Raw genomic sequence first — 20,360 nt, 5'->3', positions numbered from 1 at the left:
ATATTATTATTATTTAGATAAATATTTATTTGAAGTCTAGATGTATTTTGTATGTATTAACAGACAGATGTATTTTTTTTTGGACTGTTTATCTAGCATGTTGAATTTGCCTCTAATCCGAGCCGGCGGTGTTTGTTCATCAATGCTGCTCATTCACTCTAACGCTCTCAATTTTGTAATTGATGTAATTAAACGTCAGCCTGTCCTCAGTAGTTTGACGTCTACCCCGAATCACATCGCTAATCTGAGTGAGCCACAGCCAGCACTGGGATTTACCATCAAATATGGTACCGCCACGGCCCATGTCATTTCTGAGCCGCCTGATAGTTGGATTCCCTGACATTTTAAGTTGTCTGTTAGCGGGCTGTACCCTTGTCAGTTGCGATCTCACACACACACACACTCTCTCTTGCTCAGACACATGCAATGCTAGTGCAAACCGTGATTCACACTGGGGGAAAAATGCCTTAGGGGTATGACAGTTAAGGAGAGGATGTAGCAGTGGTGAAATATGAATAGTTGCACTGTTTCAGGCTGTCTATTAAGAATTAATGAAGTATGACATATTACCTCTGGGAGGAGAATAAACCGCACTGCTAACAAGCCAGAAATGTCTGATGGCCCTAAACGGCCATTTCTCCAATTGTGAATTAATCTTGTGCCGTTATTACTCTCGCAAACCTTTAAAATTGAGTTTTTAATTGTATTCCAAATCACAGAGAACCCAAGCAGAGGTATTATTTTAGCTTTGAGGTGTTTAGCATTTCCCTTCGAGTCTTATCCTGTGCTTTATGACACACCACATTAATAATTAATTGAGTTTTACCCCCAGGCTTAAGACTTGTTTTCCGCTGAACTTTTTGCGGGAACAATTTGAGAGCTCATCAGCGTGTACCTTGGCCAATCTAAATGCACAACCCATGCTAGATGATGGTTTTCGGGGGCGACAACTCATTACACAGACGCTGCTCACTGTCTACTTTGTGCTCACCCCAATCTCAGAGGTCACGCGGCCTGATATCCACCTGGTTTGTTTGGTGTGCAGCCGCAATCATTTTAAAATCTAAGTAGAACATTAAACCGAGACCTTGAGTGAACCGTGTGCCACTTACATGGTCTTCAGCCATATGTTTTGAAATGACTGACATGCACTCAAGTTCTCTTGCTCTGTTTCAAGGAGATCAAGGACTCCTTTGCTTTGCTGCAGCGAGTGCTGACAGCAGGTGGCATCTAATGCGACCTGTGAGACTGCTCGACATTTCAAAAGAACACCATTGTAGTTCAGATGTGCCTTTCAAAGCCCTGTGATGCATACACAGCTTCTCGAAGCTGTGAGTAAACAGTGAGGAATAGTTTGACTGCGCAGGCTGTTGAGGGACCATCACTTGTGTCTTTCCCACACTCATACTTTTCGTCTCTTTAAAGCATTTTCCTCCTATTTCTGACAGGCTAGTCTAAAACTCACAAAGCAAGGAGGATCAGATAAGCAGGCATATGGCATGGAGCTTCGAAAACAGTCTTTCAATGAAGACTGGATACGTTTTTAAAGGTATTCTCATGTGCTGTAAAAAAAAATTTAACCTCAGTTGTGATAATAGTAATTGTGCTTATATAGCACCATTCATACATAATTTAAGTGATTCACAGGTCAGAATAGAAGAACATTAAGAAAAAAAGAACAGCAATAAAAGCATTTGGGTGTTTTAAAAAAGGAAATAAGAAAAAAAAAGTATTTAAATATATATAGGTGCTTCAGGTGCTTTTTAATAATGTAATGTATGGAGCTTGTCTAATTTAATTTGTTAAATAGTGAAGATTTGATATAACTTTGTTACATTTTGGACTTTCTAATGTCATTTAGTGCTTTAAAGACTAGTAAAAATGAATATCGATCATGTGTTTTGAACCATCATAAAAACATTGTTAAATTTACAGTAAATAACTTTTAAATGTACTCATTATCACCATAATAATACGGATAGTAAAACAGAAAGCCACAATAATTAATTAAAGTTCATCTTATGAAGGTTGTTCATAAAATACTTGTGTGTATATATAGATGGTGCAAATTGCAAAAGGTTATACACAAAACACATCAGGGACACATGACACTAAAATAATTCAATAAACTTTTACCAAATAACAGCAAATGTAGCATAAAACACCGATACGATATTAGAAAAAACAAAATGTATTCTAAAAATATATAATCATATGTGATGCTACACATTGACTTCTGGGAATGTCCTTTTACTGTTTTCCACTGTAAAGTATCTGTTAAAAAAAAAAATTTTTTACTTCCAAAAACCATACATTTTTGAATATTTTACAGTAAAATGACATATAATGCGATGTTTAAACATTTACAGTTTTTCCACTTGAGGTACCATTGGATAATATTGATTTACTGTAGCTTTTTTACAGTATTTTCTGTACAAATTAGAAACATTTTAATAGTGTTATATTAAATTTAAAACTTTAATCATACTTAACTGTATAATATAAAATGCACTGCAATTATGTTTTCAGATATTTTTTTACGGAGTATACTGAGCATTACATTAGTGTTAAATGTATTTCATATTCATAAAAAATACAGAATGTAAATTAAACACACTTAAATGCTAAAGTGGGACTGATTTAGATTTTTCTGTCTGTCATTTGTTTGCTATTATTATGAAGTGCTGGTGGCTTGCGGTGCTGGCTTTTCATTCATGCCTTGATACTGACAAAACATAATCATAACTCATGCTGGTTTACACATGGGCATCCTCCATCTGAGGCATTACCTGTGTGTCGCATTTCCTGTTTTCTGGCACTGGGAAGCCTGGGGAGCCTTCTTATCAAATCATCTTTACCTGTTACTCTTGTAAGTGGATGACAGCCTGGTATTATCCCCCAAATGAGTCATAAATTAACAACAAAATGACTTTTTTCTATTAAATATTGTGTTGTGGCCCAGGGAGCTGAAAGCTCTCCCCGAACCAAATAGAGTCTCATTTATCACTTTTTCTCCTGCTGTCGCACTCCATCTTTGACATCGGGGCAATGCATTGGAATCCCCAGTAATTTTCCATCAGTGACAAAAGCTGCGAGTGGCACTATGCGCTGCTGAATGGTGACTGGGGGTTGCTGGGATTGAAAGGTGAGATTGAAGATGGCCTCTGTTCCCTTTAGACTCCATGTCATTACCGCTGACCAGTCGCCCATTTCTATCTAGCCCTGATCTACAGCCCTCTGTGAGTGGCAGTATGGCGAATCTGATGCTATTTTCATGGCCAGCCACAGTGATAATGTCACTCCACTTCAAAGAGCAAAGCTGTCCTGTTTCCCAGGAGATTTTGCTCTAAAATGAAATTATCAGAACAGCCCTGACAAGGAGCCGTACAATTATTGCTTGGCACCAACAAACAGCACTGAGAGAAAATCCAATGAAAAGTTTTCTTTTTCGTGAGTGATTGACAGTCAATAATTCAAATCAGCCGCCCTGACCATTTGCAACATTTTTTTCTGCATATAGCCTAAATTCATTCGTTAGTATTCGGTAACTGTAGTTTAGTGAGCACCTTGCATTGTGGTAAAATTTGCTCAGAATAATTGAACTAATCACTGTTTGCATAATTAAATGAACATTTAATCATGAGTTTCACAGCATATTTGGTTGAAACCAAAAGCGTAATCAGTGGCATTATCACATTATTCACGGCTACAGAAGCTTTTTTTTGTGTATCGCATGGTAAGACATTTGTATTGATTGATTAATGAATTAGACCTCACAGAAACGTAGCTGTCTTGAAAATGCCTCGCTCTTGATGCCTACTGTGACACATAATGATAGCTGAGATCATAATATAATTTTCACAATATAACATCTGTCTTTCTGACTGCTTAGCTTTGTCATATCTATTTCAGAGTTATCAATCTTTTTCCTTCCTCTTTCTTTCTTCTACCAGGTGCCTCCAATATGGGCCCCTACATCTTTGGTCAAAGCCAGGGAGTTCCCTCACTGCCATGCTCCTATTACTGCTGTTGTGTCTTATGGCTTTTTATTCCTATGTGAAGGTGAATAAGGTTCACGTAGGGATACAAGCCACTAAACACACAGTGATAAGTCAGCTTGAAATGACTGTCTGTGTTAGTCATTTTCTGAGCAACAAATAAGTAATGGTAATCAAACAGCCAAACTTAATTTCCTGTTGTTTGCGATGTGCATTTGCATAACCAGTAGAAGCTCTTATTTGGGTAATTATTGTGCTATTGTGTATGAATGATTATGGAATGATGTGCCATTGTTTTTGAGCAGAGGAATTACTGTTTACTAAAAAAAACAAAACAAAACCGTTATTCGTGACAATTCTCATTAGAGCATAGTTTGGCGTTACTGAAGGGTAAACTAATCAAAATAAATTTTAGCTTTAGGATGTGAATGGTCTAAAATTAATGCATAAATACAGTGGGGTTCAAAAGTCGAAGACTGTACTGAAAAATTAAGATTCCGAATTAGAATTTTAACTTTTTTTTTTGTGTGACTTTTTTAAACATGATCATCAGGTATTACACAACAAACATACACAGCATTTCATATCAGCTTGAGTTATGCTGTCATTAAAGCAGAAGTGGACAAACCAAATACTTAGAAAGTCAGCATTTAATTCAGCTGTTCACTCTAATTGTTATACTGCACCGTTATATTGTATCTGAAATGGAAAAAAAAAACTAAATGAGAAAAATGCAAAATAGAAGCATTTTTAGTAATGGTCTTCATTTTGGATTCCATTGTTTGTGTTTATATATGTTACACAATTGTTTTTGGAAGACTACATGTCATTTCTGATCAAAGCTTCCATTCTCCCTGCAAAACAGGTTGTCAACTCTTGATGGCTCTATGATCTTCACCTATTCAATTTGATGTCAGTTTAAAGTGATCATTAAATGTGAATTCAAAGGACACAACAAAGATGTACTCTCCATTTCTTATCACACACTGCACACCGTTCATTCTTTTACATTGTATTTTGAGAAATTTCTCTCAGGATTAAACATTGTAAGCAATTATAAGCACATATTTCATGCAGTGGATCTGTCAAATTGAAACAAAGGAAACCATCAAAGAAGACTAAGACACAAAAGGCTTAATGCAAATATTTTTTTTAATAACCAAGTTTATATGATGCACTTTGTGATCCACTCATAAGCCTTCAGTAGGCTTTGTATTTTTCTTTTTCTCTTCATCTTTTGCACATTATTAAAATAGAACTTTGACATTATGCATTGCACTGGAATAGATCAACCTACAATATTATACAATATAAGATACATATAAACATGACAAAGCACCTTTTGTTCTAGTAAATAGTAATAATTAAAGAACTGGGGGACATTATTGATGATCATGTGTGGGGTTTTTGTATGGTAACATCAGTGCATGGGAAGAATTCCTAAGGGTTTCATGTGCAATAATAGCACCTGAGTTCATAGTATAGATGAAATTAAACTAAATTCAGTTTTGGAAAAGGCTTTTCCCTTGCCCTCCTCTGAACACATCAATTTAAGACACAAATGAACCCTTTCTTTTTGATTGATCTTACACAGTATTTTTGTGTAATTTACTCCAAAACTGTTGAGTACCAGCAATGATGACTGTAATTGCTACATGTTCCCTTCAGTTATAAGACATTGTGTTCACATTACACAAATAATAATAATAATAATAAAATAGCACCAATTAGTGATACAAAATCTAATACTAATGAGTGTCTTCGCAATACAGTAAAGTAAAAGAGTATGAAGGAGTAATTCTCTGAAGCATATAAAATAGGCACATTGACATGTTCCAGACTTAGGATGTCTTTTGGTCCTGTTGCTAGGAAAACATCTAAGAACATGTAATGTAAAAGTGTCATGCATTATTAGGAACTCAAATATTCTCAGTTCATTTTCAAGTAAATTCTTTTCCAAAAACCTTTCTTTGTTGTTGATGAAATACACTCTCTTAGAGATAATGGTCTGCTATAAAATAGAGAAAATAAACTCATTTGTAACCAACAAATTCATCCTATATTCATACATTTTTTTGTTGGTCTTCACATATATGTAAATACACATTTACAAGAGGAATGCAATAAAGTGACTAAACAAGGAGTTAAATGATTTCACAGAGGAGGGGGCATACAATCCTAGTCTCATGAATAAACTGCCTTAATAACATGCCTAGTGGATCACTTAATTACCTCCTCGTTAATAGCATCCATTTAATCCTTAATTAATAGATTCTGAAGTGTCCTTCCTTAAAGGAATTTTAAAACTAGTTAGTCTTTGGCCAAACAGCTGGCTGAGGAGGTTGTTTTGTGACTCTGCAGTACGATATGACTGAGTCTCTATGGATCTGACCCCTGGCTTGGACCGTGATTTATTAAATGAATTGTTCAGGGTGGAGACCCTGGAAGAAGGGGAATGGACGGGTCTCCTAGGAATGCTCTTTTTCCCTTTGCAATCTCCGTTGAAGTGACGTACAATCTCAACCTTTTTTTGTGTGAAATCTACAGAACCTTTTTTTAGGTGAAGACCCAGATTAGAAGATGCTATTTTATGCTTGGAGATTATTTTGTTGCTGACTGTGTCATCCTTTACTGATGTAAGCACTGGATAGTCATTGGGAAGATCGGTTTTCCTTTGACCATCAATATTTTCACTTCTGCTAGGTCTGAACTTCTTTTTGACTCTTGGGTCAATGCCCAAATTTTCCCTTGCAGTTGGAGATGGTGTTCTCTGAGAGCTGTGAGGTGTCTTAAGTTCTTTCCTCTTCTTTTGTTGTTTGGTTGAGTCCTTTTCTTCACATGTATTAGAGATGTTGGTGTGACGTGCAGAATCAGTGGTACTAAGGCACCTTGGGTTATTTTCAAGACTATGTTTCAAAGTTTCCTCAGATTTTACCATATTTATGTGCTTAGCCTGGCCAGTAGTCGGATGTTCACTGTCATGAGTGTGAACATCATTTTTATTCTCATTTCTCTTGATGGAGAATAAAGTCTCGATTGTTTGATCCTGCTTCAAGTAGCTTGTCTCATTTAAAGACTGCTTCACAGATGAGAGTTCAAAGTCACTGCAAGATGAGAGACCTTGAATGTCTTGCTTTGGTAAACTTATGTCTGTTTGACCGCATACATGAATGGTGCATACACTTGAGTCTGTTATTTCCCCATGTTCACTTGCATTTTCAAGGCTTACTGAAGGGTTTGTCTCCACCCTGTCTTCGTTTTGTCTGGAAATTATGTCAATGTTAATCTCTGAATCTAACAATGTTGTTGGAATTGTGCAACAGTCATCTTCTATTTTAACGTCACAAATCTCTGTCAGAGCTTCTTTGTCAGTTGCACTGATTTCCCTGGGCTCATACGCTTGGATTTTATGAGATGGAGAAGAGCTTTCATCCTCTTCCTTCAGCTCTGTTGATGAAAGACTCTGTTCTGCAGAATCAGTTTGCACTGTACACTCTATAATGTCCTTGGCAACTTCAGGGAAGTTCTCGGCTACATCTTCAATTTTCACATTGGTATTGTTTGTTTCAGTAGAATGGTCCTCCATACTATTCTGTGCAGTGTCATCTATGGTTGGCAACACTGATGGGATGCCTTGCATGTGTGATGCTGTCATGTCTAAGCTGCTCTCCATTGCCTTCTTTCTCTTGCTTGGTGGCATGTCAGATATTTCATCTTTTGAATTAAAAGGCTTGCAAGGTCTCATGACTCCCCTGAATTTGAAGATCTTGTTCCCTCCAGCAAGGTGTTTCTCCATGTGACGATCAAACTGTTCCTTTTTGGAAAACGTGTAGTTGCAGGTACTGCAGATGAAGGACTTCTTAATTACATGCATGACATCGGCACAGAGTTCACAAGTATACAGTGTGGTATGCTTTGAGTCTGGCTCATCTGTCTCCTCATGATCATTTTTAAGGTGGTCTTTAAGCTCCTTTGCCTCTTGGTAGGACACTGGACATTTGTGACAAAGGAAAATCTTTTGCAAGCTGTGAACCACTAAGTGACGCTGGAGTTTAAAGGGCTTTGGAAACTGCTTGCCACAGTGGTGACAGTCCCTTGAAGGGTCTTTGCAATTAGGATGCATCTCAGCATTTTTGGAAGGAGTCTCTGCTTTAGGTAGAACCTCAAGCGTTGTCAGCACACAATGTTTACTTCCTCCCCCAATACTTGTTTTAGTCTTCAGACTTGTGGAATCAAACTCCTCTGGAACCTTCAACTCTTGTCCATTAACATCTAAAGAAGTTCTTCTCTCTTCCTTAGATGATGATTTAAGGTTGTCTCCTTTTGTAGCTTTGCTGGGTCGATGATGCATTATTGAAGATATGAAGTTCTTAACAGCATTTTCCTGCATGAAACACCCAGGCATGTCCAAGAGGGAGTTCTGAGACTGGCCTCTTCGTGCAAACTGTGTGGCATGCTCACGCAAGTGTTCATTGTACATCCAGACATCTGAAATTTCTTTCAAGCACATGCCACAAGTCCAAAAACCTGCTTTGTTTTTGGCGTGTTTCTCCCTGAGATGGTCCCTAAGTTGTTCCCGTGAGCTAAACTTGCGTTGGACACACATATAGCAAGTTGGGGGAGGTGATGGATTGTGAGAGAGCTTGTGGAAGTCGAGCTCACCTAAGGTGAGAAACCATGTGAAGCACACTTTGCATTTGTACTGCTTATGCTTAGGTTTGAGTCCAGGTTCAATGCGTTTCCTACACTTCCGCTCCACAGGCTTTTTGCAAGGCCTTTCAGGGTCCTTCAGTTCTGTGCTTGTAATAGTCTCAACCAAAGTCATATCTCTCTCAGGCTCAAAAAATGGTACAGGAAGCTGAATTGTCGTGTTAAGGTTTGGTATCTCAGTGCTTGGCGAACAAGAGACATTTTCTTGAACACAGACCATTTGGAGAAGGCAGGCTGTAGCAGGAACCTCTGGTTTACAATCTTCCTGAGGAACTGTGTTCTCTGGCACAATGTAATCATGCGAATCATCCTGATGCTCTAAGGGTTGTCTAATTGTGCCCTCTTTTTCACATAAAAATACTTTAATGCCAGTTTCTACATTTTCCTCATAACCAGCTTGTTTATCCATTAGGTCATCTTTTGAATTACATGCATTCTCTATAGAACTCTTTACTAAGCTTTTGGGAGTCAGCTCAATGGTTTCATATTCACAAGGGTCATTTGTGTCACTGCTAAACTTGTGCCTCATCTTATTTTCTTTAGACTCCTCATACTTATCAATAAAGGCACCAGTAAGAGGGCAGTCTAAAATTAAACAGGACTGTTGTTTTTGCTTTTTGTTGCTTTTACCATAGACCCTTGCACATTTCTTTCGCTTCCTGTCATCATTTCTTGGGAATAATTGAGAAAAAGTGCTTTCGTCCTCAAAGAAAGCCTTGAGATCAGGTCCTATTCCTAAAGTACCAGTAAGTACATGACTGTCTTCTGCAGGAGAACAGGTGTTCTCATGCTTGATAGCCACAGCAGAATCCCCAAGTGGATAGTGGACATCTTCTGTCTGAACATATTTTGGGGTAATAGCACAATGCTGTGTCACAACATCGTCAATGTCATATGGGTCTCCTTTCTTATGAAATATAGAATGCCCTATGGAAGATGTTTCTTCCTTTTGCTCTTCACTGCTGATAGTTGCTACCATGCTCTTCTGTTCCTCCCTCACACTGACATCATGATAGCTGTGACTGCTATTTGGGACCTGTTTTTCAGGTGACTTAGGACAGTTTTGTTGTACCATTGAGGGAAAATCTGGAGAGATAGCCTGCAATATATCCGTTTTAAGAGTGCTGAGTATTTCATCTGAAAATGTGTCTTGCTTTACCAGTTTTGGAGCAAACATTTCACTGCTCATGTCCACAGTGGTGTTACTGTTATTTGCTTTTTCATTTAGAGAAGTTGTCTGATCAATATTACAACTTTCTGGGATAGTTGACATATCAGAATCACTTGGAATCCCTTGAACGATCAAATGTGGATCTGCTTGCTGTCCTTGTCCATCTGAGATTTCACTTCTGTTTGGATGTGAAAGAACTGCTGAACTTATAACATCCATGCAACCTTTCAGTGCTTTTTCTGTTGGGTGTGGCATTAAAATGGGCATGAACATTTGACTGCTGATATTTAGATTTTCAATGGGAGAAATTCCTTCAGTCTTTACTACATGCTTCATGGCTTTATGTCTTTTAAGTCCAGGTTGTGTGCGAAAGAACATTGCACATATTTCACACTGAAATTTTCCTTGAACTGCATTCTGTGTACCACCCTTTTTTGGTGATGTTTTTGTTTCATTTGACTGTAGACTTGGTCCTTCATTTTGGATAGATGTGAATGTAAGACCCATGGATGCTGCTTTTGCACAGTGTATCAGTGGATTAGGTATCTCCTTAATGTCTAACATTGTTGACCTCTGCATTGCATCATGTTCACTGGTGATCATCTGGTGGTCTAGCTTTTCAGAATATGCTTTCTTGTGAAATTTGAGGTGCAGATCCATGTAATCAACAGTTTCAGGTGGAAGGTGACTACCATTCATGTCAGTTTGGTTAAGTTTTAAGACTTGTTCAGAGTCAATTGTACTGCCTTCCTCAACATAATTACTGCAGGAAGCTAAGACACTTGAATATTTTATATAATTTTGGTTGTTATTTATAGAGGTTTCGGGTATATCAAGTCCAGTCAGGTGACCCTGAATATTTGGCTCTTGTTCATTTGCATTATATGTTGGGCTGGATGATGATGGTTCATCAAGAGAGAAGGCACAGACATTGAGAATGTAACTGTCTGTGGAGTTTGATTTTACATCAGGCTGGTCTTTGTTTAAACATTTAGAGGTGAAGTTGTAGTCATTGAAACTTGTTTCACTGTAGTTTAGGGGGCTGAGTTTCAAATCATACAGTGCACCTGTATCTTGAGAGTCATCCAATGCCCCAGCATGCTCAGAAAAAGTTTTTTTTGAGATTTTGTCCACAGTCAACAGTGTTACAGGGCTAGAAAATTTACTCTCTGTGATTTCTACTAAATCCAGATGGGGATTAAATGAATTATTTAATTCTGTTGTTGCTGGATCAATACTATCTGACTTGCCAATATTAATTTTATCTGAGTTCTTGTCTTCCAGGGCTGGTCTGTTTTTACTCAGTGCAGGGGTAACTGTGCTTGGTAGTGGACCATTATCTTTCAGCTCAGAAGGACTTTGGATAGAGTTGTAGGAAAACTCTGGTGCTTGATTCAAAATAAGAAGTTTAGAACTCTGCTCTGTGTTCTTTTGTTGATTCTCTTCACATTCTGATTGCACAGAAAACAATGTCTTATCAGGCATGATCCTCTCCACACTGGCTGTATATTCATGTTCATCTTGAACAACAGGAAGATGTTTAGGAGAAACCACCTGCTGTGTATTGTTTAATTGTGAATGGGTTGATAAGTGGTCTTCACAATGAGGAGACTTGATGTTTGAAATGGGCTGTTGGATGTCTGTCTTAGACTGACAGTCTGTTGTTCCACCTGTTTTGTCAGATGCATGTCCATTGTCTTCAGAAAATAATTCTGGATTTGCAATTAGAGCTGAATCTTCATCACATTTCTGTGTTTTTCCTACACACAGTGTGTTTTCGTCTTTTGGTATGGTAGGGGATGCTGAGAAGTGGAATATTTTGGAGAAGTCTGGATTTTGGATAGCATTATTTGAGTCTTTAATACCAAACTGTGTATCACACTCAGCATTCTCAGTTTGGCTGACAGAGGACTCACACTTGGGTTCATATATGGAGACTGAAGATTTATTTGAGTCGATTTCATTTGAGTTCACACAGTATGTAGTTTGTGGACTCTCAAAGGAACTCTCAGCAAGCTGTTGTTCATTAGCTACTAATTCATTGTGAAGAGTGTCATTGCTAGTCTCATTTAGGCTGACTTTTGTTCTGTTGCCTGACCCAGAAATGTCACTGGTTGTCTCTTCTAGTTTAGCTGTGTTTGTGTTAAATGTGCTTGTCTCCACTGAGAACTTTGTGAGCTCTGCTTCTGCGTTTCTAGATTCCATATGCTCAGACTCATTTTGTTCAGAGTGTTCATGGTCTTGTTTTTCATGTTCCTCAGGAACCACACTCTCTTGATTAGGAGATGACTGAGGTGATGTAAAACCTGAAGACAAAGAATCTGAGATCACTTCCAAGCTCTTCATCAGATTTTCTGTGTAAATTTCATGCTCAAGCATTTCTTCTGACTTGTCCAAGCAGTCATTCTTCTCTGTTTTGTCCTCTGGATGTGTAGGTGAACCTTTTTCTGTGTTCAAAATGGTGAGCCCCATGCCGTCCTTTACATCCAAATGGTCATGTTCTGAATCAGTTGGTGTGTTGATAGTAGAGGGATGCATTGGCGTATGAAGACCTTGCTGTCCACACATCAATCCAAATGTGAGCGGACTAGACCATGGTAAGTCAGGTTCTGAGAACAGCGCTGATTGTGAGTCTACTGGTCTGGCAATTTGCAGATTTTCTGAGGAACAGTTCATCTCTAAACTACTGTCCTCTTCTTCACTGTCAGGGTCAAGTCTCAGTGGAGAGAATTTGCTCATGGTTAACGGTTTTGGAAGCTCACTGTCTAATGGTGGAGGGCTGCTAAGCTTGGCTGTTTGCAGCTGACTCTCAAGCTCTGTAACTATCCTTTTTATTTCCAGATCATCAACTGACACGCTACTGTTGAGATTTGGATTGTAGTCCATTAATTTCTCTGGCAAAGCAAATGGGACATGGATAAAATTGGTCTTATTCTCATTTGAGTCAGAGTCCTCTTTGTACTGAGAAATCTCTTCTGGCAGCACAGGAGTAACATCAACCATCAGATTCCAGTCTCTCTGCTCTAAGAATGGTGAGAATGACGACTCAAAAAGTTCCTTCTTATCTGTTGTGGTTTCCAGAGGACTAAAGCTCTCTTTGGCAAGCTGAATATCTGGATAAAGATTGTTCTCAAAACCTCCCACTGAAAGGTCACCAAACATCGATGTTGTGTCAAAAGAAAGGGGTGACTTTATTAGACTCTGATCATGTTGTGAAGGATAGGGAATGAGACATTGTCCATTCTTTTGTGCTGTAGCATCATGGACTTTTGAAGGTGATAAACAGACTTTGTCCACAAGTGAACTGCAAAGAGGTGTGGGGTCAGGGAACAGATCATTTGAGCTTCTGCTGGCTTCTTCACTTGATATGCTGTCATTGCTGGCTTTCTCAAAAAAGGGTGCTGAAAATTCAGAACTACTTGTTCTTTTCTTGTGGGATTTACCCTTTGATGTGACAGCATCTTTTTTGAGTTTAAAAACATGGCTAGAATCTCTATTGTTGGTGGTTTCCATTGGATTTAGTGTTATACCAGACCCTCTTGGTGATGTGATATTTTTTGGGTAAACTTTTTTGAATGGCTCTTCTGTGGTTGCAAGAATTCCTGCCTCAAAACCGTAGTGGTCCCCTTTTTCCTCTATTTCCACTCTGGAGGTTTTGAATCTGGCAAGGCTGACAGTACTTTTAGTCATTGTATGCTCTGATGCAGTCTCTTCAGTCTTACAGATAATGCTTGAACATTTTGAAGTAGTGAACCGATCCTTGTGCTCAGTGAGTCGTATCTTATCAGTGCTGTACCTTTTTGTATTTTTTGTGACGGTCAAAGCCAGTGATGTACTAGACTCTTTCCGTATCCTTGCTGGTGATTCTTCGAATGCATTCTGTTCAAGAGAGTCTTGATCTTTCCTCTGTACTTCTATTCGTTTCTCAGAGTCAGAATCTGTATGATCAGTACTTTTTGGGCTGCCAATGCGGTCGCTGCAAATACTTATTGATGTGCTCAGTTCACTGCTTGTGGAAGACCTACTGCTTCGTCTTCTGAGCCTTTGGTGACCAGGGTTGTCTTTCATCAAGGATGGAGAGACATCCAAAGCTTTCTTGGGATCAAAGCACTCATTTCTGTTTTGTTTCCATGAACTTTCCCGGCTCTTGTCAGCACGAATCCTCCCCTTGCACTCTTTAGTGTATGTGTACTTGCAACGAATGCTCTGGCTGAGACGTCCCTGACTGGCTATCTTCACAGGCTCACAGTCATCATCTGAGTCAGAAACGTAATCGTACTCCCTGAAAGTAGGGTTCTGCACTGCAGGAGTCACTCTCTCCATCACAAGTGAAAACTGCATGTTTTTGGTGCCCTTCACATGGAGTTTATGCAACTTGTTCTTTTGTTGAACAATTTTGTGAATAAGTTCTTTACTCCAGCTTCCGCCACCTGTCCTCTTCCTTTTTCCTTCTGTTGGTAATGGTTTCTGAGCTGTTGGACTTTTACTGGCACAGGTGGATGTTGTTTTAACTAATGCTGTGCTACTCTGCAAGCTTTTAAGTCCACATCTTGAAGAAAACTTGCTTGATAGAAGAAACTTAGAACTGTAATCATTTTCCTCTTCTCTTTGCTCTGACTTTCTTGTTTCCCTATCAATTTGTGTGCAGTTTGACTCCTGTGACTGTGACTCTTTTGGAGAGGTTTCTGATTTGAGGACTTCCTTCTGTATCAACTCATGTTGGCTTTCTTTGAAAGAGCTGTCTGTGAGTTTGCTGTCTGAACTAAGGCTGTCTGAGTCAAAAGGATATTTGCTGTGAGCTTGAGATCTCTCACTGGATGTTGATTCATTGTTTGTTCTACCTTCAAATGTTGTGGAGTCTTTGGCAGTCAAAGTCTGTCTTGTTGATGTGCATTTAGTAGTGGTGAGATCATCATCAACAAATGCATCAATAAAGCTGCTATCAATCTCTGCATTGTCTGACTGATAGCCTAGTCCATTCAAAGCCTCTGTGATAAGGCTATCCAATTTGGGATCTTCCATTTCTAAATCCGGCAGGGGTGCAGATGGTAAGATCAGTTTCATTGGATCATCTTTTATATCTCCTTTGGTTTCATTATCTGGCACTATTTCCCCATTCTTGTTTAGTCCAAGCAGAGACAGATGCAAATCTGATGAACTCCGCAAAATTGTGTAACTGGATCCAGATGACATGGCTTTTGTGTGGTCCGTCTGAAACTTCCTTATGTCTTCCACTTTTGGCACATCTTTAAAATCATTTTGTGCAAATGTATGCTGTCCACAGTATTGCTTATGGTCAAGAAAAGAGACGAGGTTATTAAAATTCTGATCACATTGCTTGCATGTCAAAAGCACATCCAGTTGGTCAAGGTTTGCTGAGACTAATGAAGTGGCGAGTTGGTGGGCAGAATATGGAGGTGGGGGATGGTTTTCTGTTCTGTAGGTCTCCAGACAACCTTTCCCATTGTCCATGTTGGACTTTGAATGCCTGTTATGTGCCATGAAACTTGCAATGTTCTCTTTGGTTTTTTCTTGTTTATAGTGCAAGCCTCTGGATGCTTCTGAATGGTAGTGATGCTGGTTGGTGTTCATGTTACTAGATGATATCAATGCCTTATCCTGTTGCTGCTGATAAAACTGAGGGGACAGAACCTTTGAAATGTGGCTGTCATCAGAGTTACTGTTGACAGAGTTTGTGGAGGCTGGGGAGAGTGATGAACATGTACTGCTAGATGCTGGATTTTGAGTAGGTGAATGTGAAGGAGAGTCATATGGTGACACCATCTTCAGCCCTAAGGGTGCTACATGTAACGGAGGGTAGCTACAGTTTCTTGATGATGTCACTGGCACTGAGTGGTTAATACCAAAGTATAATGACTTATTCTTGGCATCACCCACCTGACCTTGATTTGTATCTACCTTGTTTGTAAAATGACAGGGTGGAATTGTGTTGCAGCCTTGCTTGACACTGTCCTGCCTTTGGTTTGAGAAGCCCTCATTTGTATTTTTGTTGATAAAGTTATTCGAATCTTTCTGGTTGCTGTTTTTGTGTGGCTTATTATCTTGCCAGTCTGATGGGCCTATCAAAAAAGTAAGCTGTTGATTGCTCAGTTGCCTGGAAAGATCAGTCCTGTTTTGGTTTGGCATGGCAGTTGTGAAGCGTATCTGCTGCCAAGGCATACGGCCATTATTGTCGTTTGGTCTCTGTTCTGGTGCTGGTTGGTACTGAAAGGGGTAAGGTGTAGAAGTCTGGTCTATGATTGGTGGTGGAAAGGCTTTGTTTGGTCCTTCCCATGGGTGTGATACCCTGACATGGTGTTTACTTACACTTTTATCAAGAGGCCCTGGGCTGATGTGAATACCATTATGTGGAGGGCTAATTACATGTATTTGGGAACTTGAACCTTGTGCAATATTCCGAATATGATGAACACTGCCTTGAATAAGAACTCTCTGGCTGGTGGTGCCACTTTTAAGATGGCAGCCTCTCTTGCCCACTACCGCAAGGCCTGTGTCCCTGTTGTCTACTGGACTAAAAGAATCAGATTTATCTGAAACACTTTTACTCTGCTCTGATTGGCGAGTGCTTGATACTGAGCTCTCATCATTGCTAGGAACAGATGATGACACACCATGTTGTGTCTGTATGTACTGGGGTGGTTTAGGGTGTAACTGGTATGACTGCCTGTCCTCTACCTGGTCATTACCAAACTGTGCATTATTTTGCATGGCCTCATGTCCCTCTGCAGAGGATGGAAAGGAAAATGAATTATGAGAAACCTGGTTAGGGGCAACAGAAATATCAATGTAATCTTGAGACTGTGCATTTCGATCACAGGGAAAGGAATCAGAGGCTGACTCCTCTAACAATGGGTATCCATACTGAAATTGCATGGGTATAAAACTAGCATTGGTCTTGTTCAAGTCCACAAGGTTGTTTGGCTTTTGTGAATTAAGGCCAAAACTATTGTTTCTGAAAGTCCTATCAGAAGACTGCCATGTGTCTGTTTCGCTCAGTTGAAAGTCAGGGAATAAAGTTTCATTGGCAGGTTGTGTGCTATTGCTCTCGATTGGACTGGGCTTCTGTTGCAGTTGTGGTGGATTTTGGTGAGCAGGTCCTCCAGAAGGGGCGCCAACAGCCTGTGAGGTATAGCTTTGGGAAGTAAGGTTAGGTGAGCCCTCCTGGAAACATCTGAACTGTAGTTCTTCCTGCTGCAGTTCAGCCTCTCGCTCTGGAATACTTGGTACATGGAAGCGGTAGCTGCCTGAGACAGGACCCCTGCTAGACTCAATCTTCTTTGGAGGTGAGATTTTCTGCTGGGGATAGGCTATCCCAATTGTGGGATTTGAGCGTGGGTTTGTAATACTCAGTCTGTACAACTGCTGCGGGTTGCCACGCTCTCCTTTTCCTGACTTTTTACTCTTGTCTCTATTGCGACTCTTTCCACTAGGCGACTGAGGGCTGTCCTTGCCGCTGGGCCACGTCCTGTTGCTATTGAATGAATGATTCTGCAGTGACTTAAAATCAATCTTTCCAGCCTGCTGTGGCCGAATCACAGCCTCACGTTGCTGCGTGTTGTCTCTCTCTTTTTCTGCGAACTTAGCAAGATTGTTCACAGCCTGTGGCTCCAGACTCACATTGTGAAAGTGCTCAGGGGACTTTTTTAAGCTTTTATGCTCCACAGCCCCCTTATCCTGTTTTTTGGACTCATTATCCAGCTCTTTGGCAGCCAAGGGCTGTTTAGTCTCTTCAGTCATGATGCCGGTGTGGATAGTTTAGCACGCTGGTCCTTATCTGTGCAGGCTGCGACATGGACACATAGTGTTCCAGTCAGAATCAATAAGCCTGCGGTAGCAGAAGTTCAAAGCACAGGATTATTTTCTCTCTTCCTTATCTCTTTATTTCCCTAATGATGGAATGTTCATCTGTCATCTTGATGTTCTGAAAATAGAAGAGAGAGGATAAGAAAATGTCAGTTTTCACTTTAGATAATATTGCATTAACATATGTAACGTAAAAATGTCACATTATCAAAATATGCTATACTACTCAGTCATTATTAATAAATTGTAATTACACATGAAAGCAATCATTCGGGTGGAAAAATGTTTATTTTGTAGCACTGGGAAATAGACTGAGACCAAGAAATTCCACTTCACACCTGAAGAGGGCAGAATCGCATCAATTTTGGCACACACAGTAGGCCTACACTTCATTCACATAAATCAACAAGAATGCAAATTAAAGCATGAAACTGTACACAAAATGTACCACACTAGTTACTATGACACAAAAATCTCAGTGAAAAGACATTTAATTGTGTATGACCTATTTTGGGTGCTCCAGACATTGCTTATAGTCAGGTTTACTTTGACTAAGTGTGTTTTGGCTGTGGCCAGACTATAAGCAGCTGAGAGTTTGGCAGCAAAGTGTTATTTCTCTGCTTGGAAAATCTATGTATACAAGTGCCTTTTAACTGCGTACTTTCAGCAGCTGACCCTAGAAAATAGTTATATGTCCAGAAAGACTATAAGTGCCTTTTGCTTTAAGGCCATTTGGGGATGGAGGGATAAACAATCACAGGTCAACTTCACTTGCCTCTCGTTCTTTCAATTGCACATCAACATAAGTAAAAGCAGTGGGAAAATGTGTACAGATGTGACCTATGGAAATTATGTGGAAAATACAACTCTTTTTGCATTTTACTTTTTATTGGATTTTTTTTTTCCTGTTTTCTCCTAGAGGCAACAAATTCTGGACCAAAACCCACAACCTGATCACGTGATTTATTCTTCCCTGTGGCACACATTACCCAGAATCCATAATGGCATGGTACAAGAACAAAATTAAAGAGCACTAACAATATATCTGCGTCATGTGGCATAAAAGTGGGAAATGTCGGTCAAGCTACTTTTCCTCCCTCACTTTCACTTGTCACCCTAACCTTTCATCTCATTCATACCTCCCACAAATAAGCGCACTGCTGTATATAATTCAGAAATGGGTTGTACTGCAACTTGCACAAGACAAAAGACTGTGTAATCTATCTCTATATCTATTTACTTCCATCTTACAAGCCAATACATTACCAATTGGCTTCTCACAGATTTCTTCCACAATCACTGTTTTTTTTTCCTGTCAAATTTAATATGCTTTGTATATGCAGTGCAATCAACTTGTGTTTCCTTGACATGGCCACAGGCTACAGCACTGGGCTCATCTTTTGATAAAATAGTCAGGTATGAGAGCTCTGCTATGACTCGTTTTAAAACATGTGAACTACGCATTACATTTCTTTTGAAGCAAATGGGGCATTTTGACAGACAGGCAATTCATAATGTTGAGTGTATGTTCAGTGAATATTTCACTGGTAAAGTATGACAGCATGACTAATAAGGGTGTGGCACAACCTACCTCGCCTAAGAACAAACCCCTGAAGCACTCTGTTAAAAAGAAAAAAAAAATTACACACATTGACTCCTAAGAGCCACTGATCTTAGTATCCTATTGGCAGAGAAGCCTGGAAATAATAGTCTCCACTGTGAAAGGACCTTTAGAGATGGTTGCTCTTGCCCAAGCATATCACTCTCTGCTATTTCATAAATAAAAAACCCATTTAAGAATATTGAAGAGAGTAAAGGAGTGAAACTTCCACAGAAGATGCAGCTACAAATTAGACAACTATAACTGTGACTATTTTAAAATTTTGCCTGCTTTAGGACTGTTCTTACCTCGGGCTACAGAAAACCTGAGGCTTAATAGCTCAAAATCAACATACTTATTCCGTACATCCCTACTTACGTCCATCTTAATATTTCAAGCGTAGCATAAATTAACCCAAAGTTGATTTTGGAAGGAACTTTAGGACTCAACTAAATACTTTTACAAATCAATTCATATGTAAATTCTGAAAATGAAGAAAATAAATTCAAAACCCTGTTTCAGATGTGTCTTATGACTGACTAGTGCATCAAGTTAATATCCTGCAATGTTATATAAAAAAAAAGCACAACAGTTGAAAATCTCAGATAAATCGGTTTCACTGAACGGCTATGTTTTCTTCAACAACTCTGCTTCTCAAAGGCCATCTCTTCTATCCTGTCGTCCACCTGGCTCTGGTATTTAGCAGGTTGGTCTGGAGTCCGAGCCCTGCCTAGGTTTGGATCTGGCTGTGAAAAGTCACATCCCCTCTCCAGCTCCTGTCATAGTCAAAGCTGGAGTGTCTGCTCGTTTCCCTGCGGCCTGAAGGATGACTCAACTCCACTCGACTGCTGGGAGCACCCTGCAGAGGCAAAGCTCGATCTGGCCGGGAGCCATACATTACGTCTCCCTCTGTGTTTGCCCAGGCCGGCCAGCCCCCTGGAATGGCCACAGAGGGGAACACAAGCTGACTGTGACAACAAAGACCGAAGTTGCAGGACTCACATGAGCCTACTAGAATTATCACCAAAGCCAGAGCTGTCAGCATACAAAGAACATG

The 20,360-nt window shown here is 39.6% G+C and overlaps 1 protein-coding gene and 1 long non-coding RNA gene across 3 annotated transcripts in view; one reads left to right on the top strand and one right to left on the bottom strand.

Annotated features, from left to right (window-relative positions):
- Positions 1-20,024, top strand: part of LOC107742050 (uncharacterized) — a 38,591-nt gene extending 18,567 nt beyond the window's left edge. The window contains exon 3 of one of the 2 annotated variants that reach the window (XR_001640275.1): positions 19,964-20,024. This is a non-coding gene — a long non-coding RNA (uncharacterized LOC107742050). Of the gene's footprint in view, positions 1-18,622; positions 18,732-19,963 lie in introns of those variants that run through there. The other variant, XR_001640273.1, reaches the window with a different exon arrangement.
- LOC107742049 (zinc finger protein 469-like) lies at positions 5,146-17,637 on the bottom strand. The gene has a single exon (XM_016554899.1). The coding sequence runs from the start codon at positions 17,635-17,637 to the stop codon at positions 6,259-6,261; it is 11,379 nt and encodes a 3,792-aa protein (XP_016410385.1). The 3' UTR covers positions 5,146-6,258.
- Positions 20,025-20,360: the final 336 nt, after the last annotated feature.

The sequence above is a fragment of the Sinocyclocheilus rhinocerous genome, unplaced genomic scaffold (genome assembly GCF_001515625.1).
Source record: "Sinocyclocheilus rhinocerous isolate Xijiao unplaced genomic scaffold, SAMN03320098_v1.1 scaffold135, whole genome shotgun sequence".
NCBI classification, from domain to species: domain Eukaryota; kingdom Metazoa; phylum Chordata; class Actinopteri; order Cypriniformes; family Cyprinidae; genus Sinocyclocheilus; species Sinocyclocheilus rhinocerous.
The sequence above is the reverse complement of the archived record's forward strand: the minus strand, read 5'-3'. Positions and strand labels throughout refer to the sequence as shown.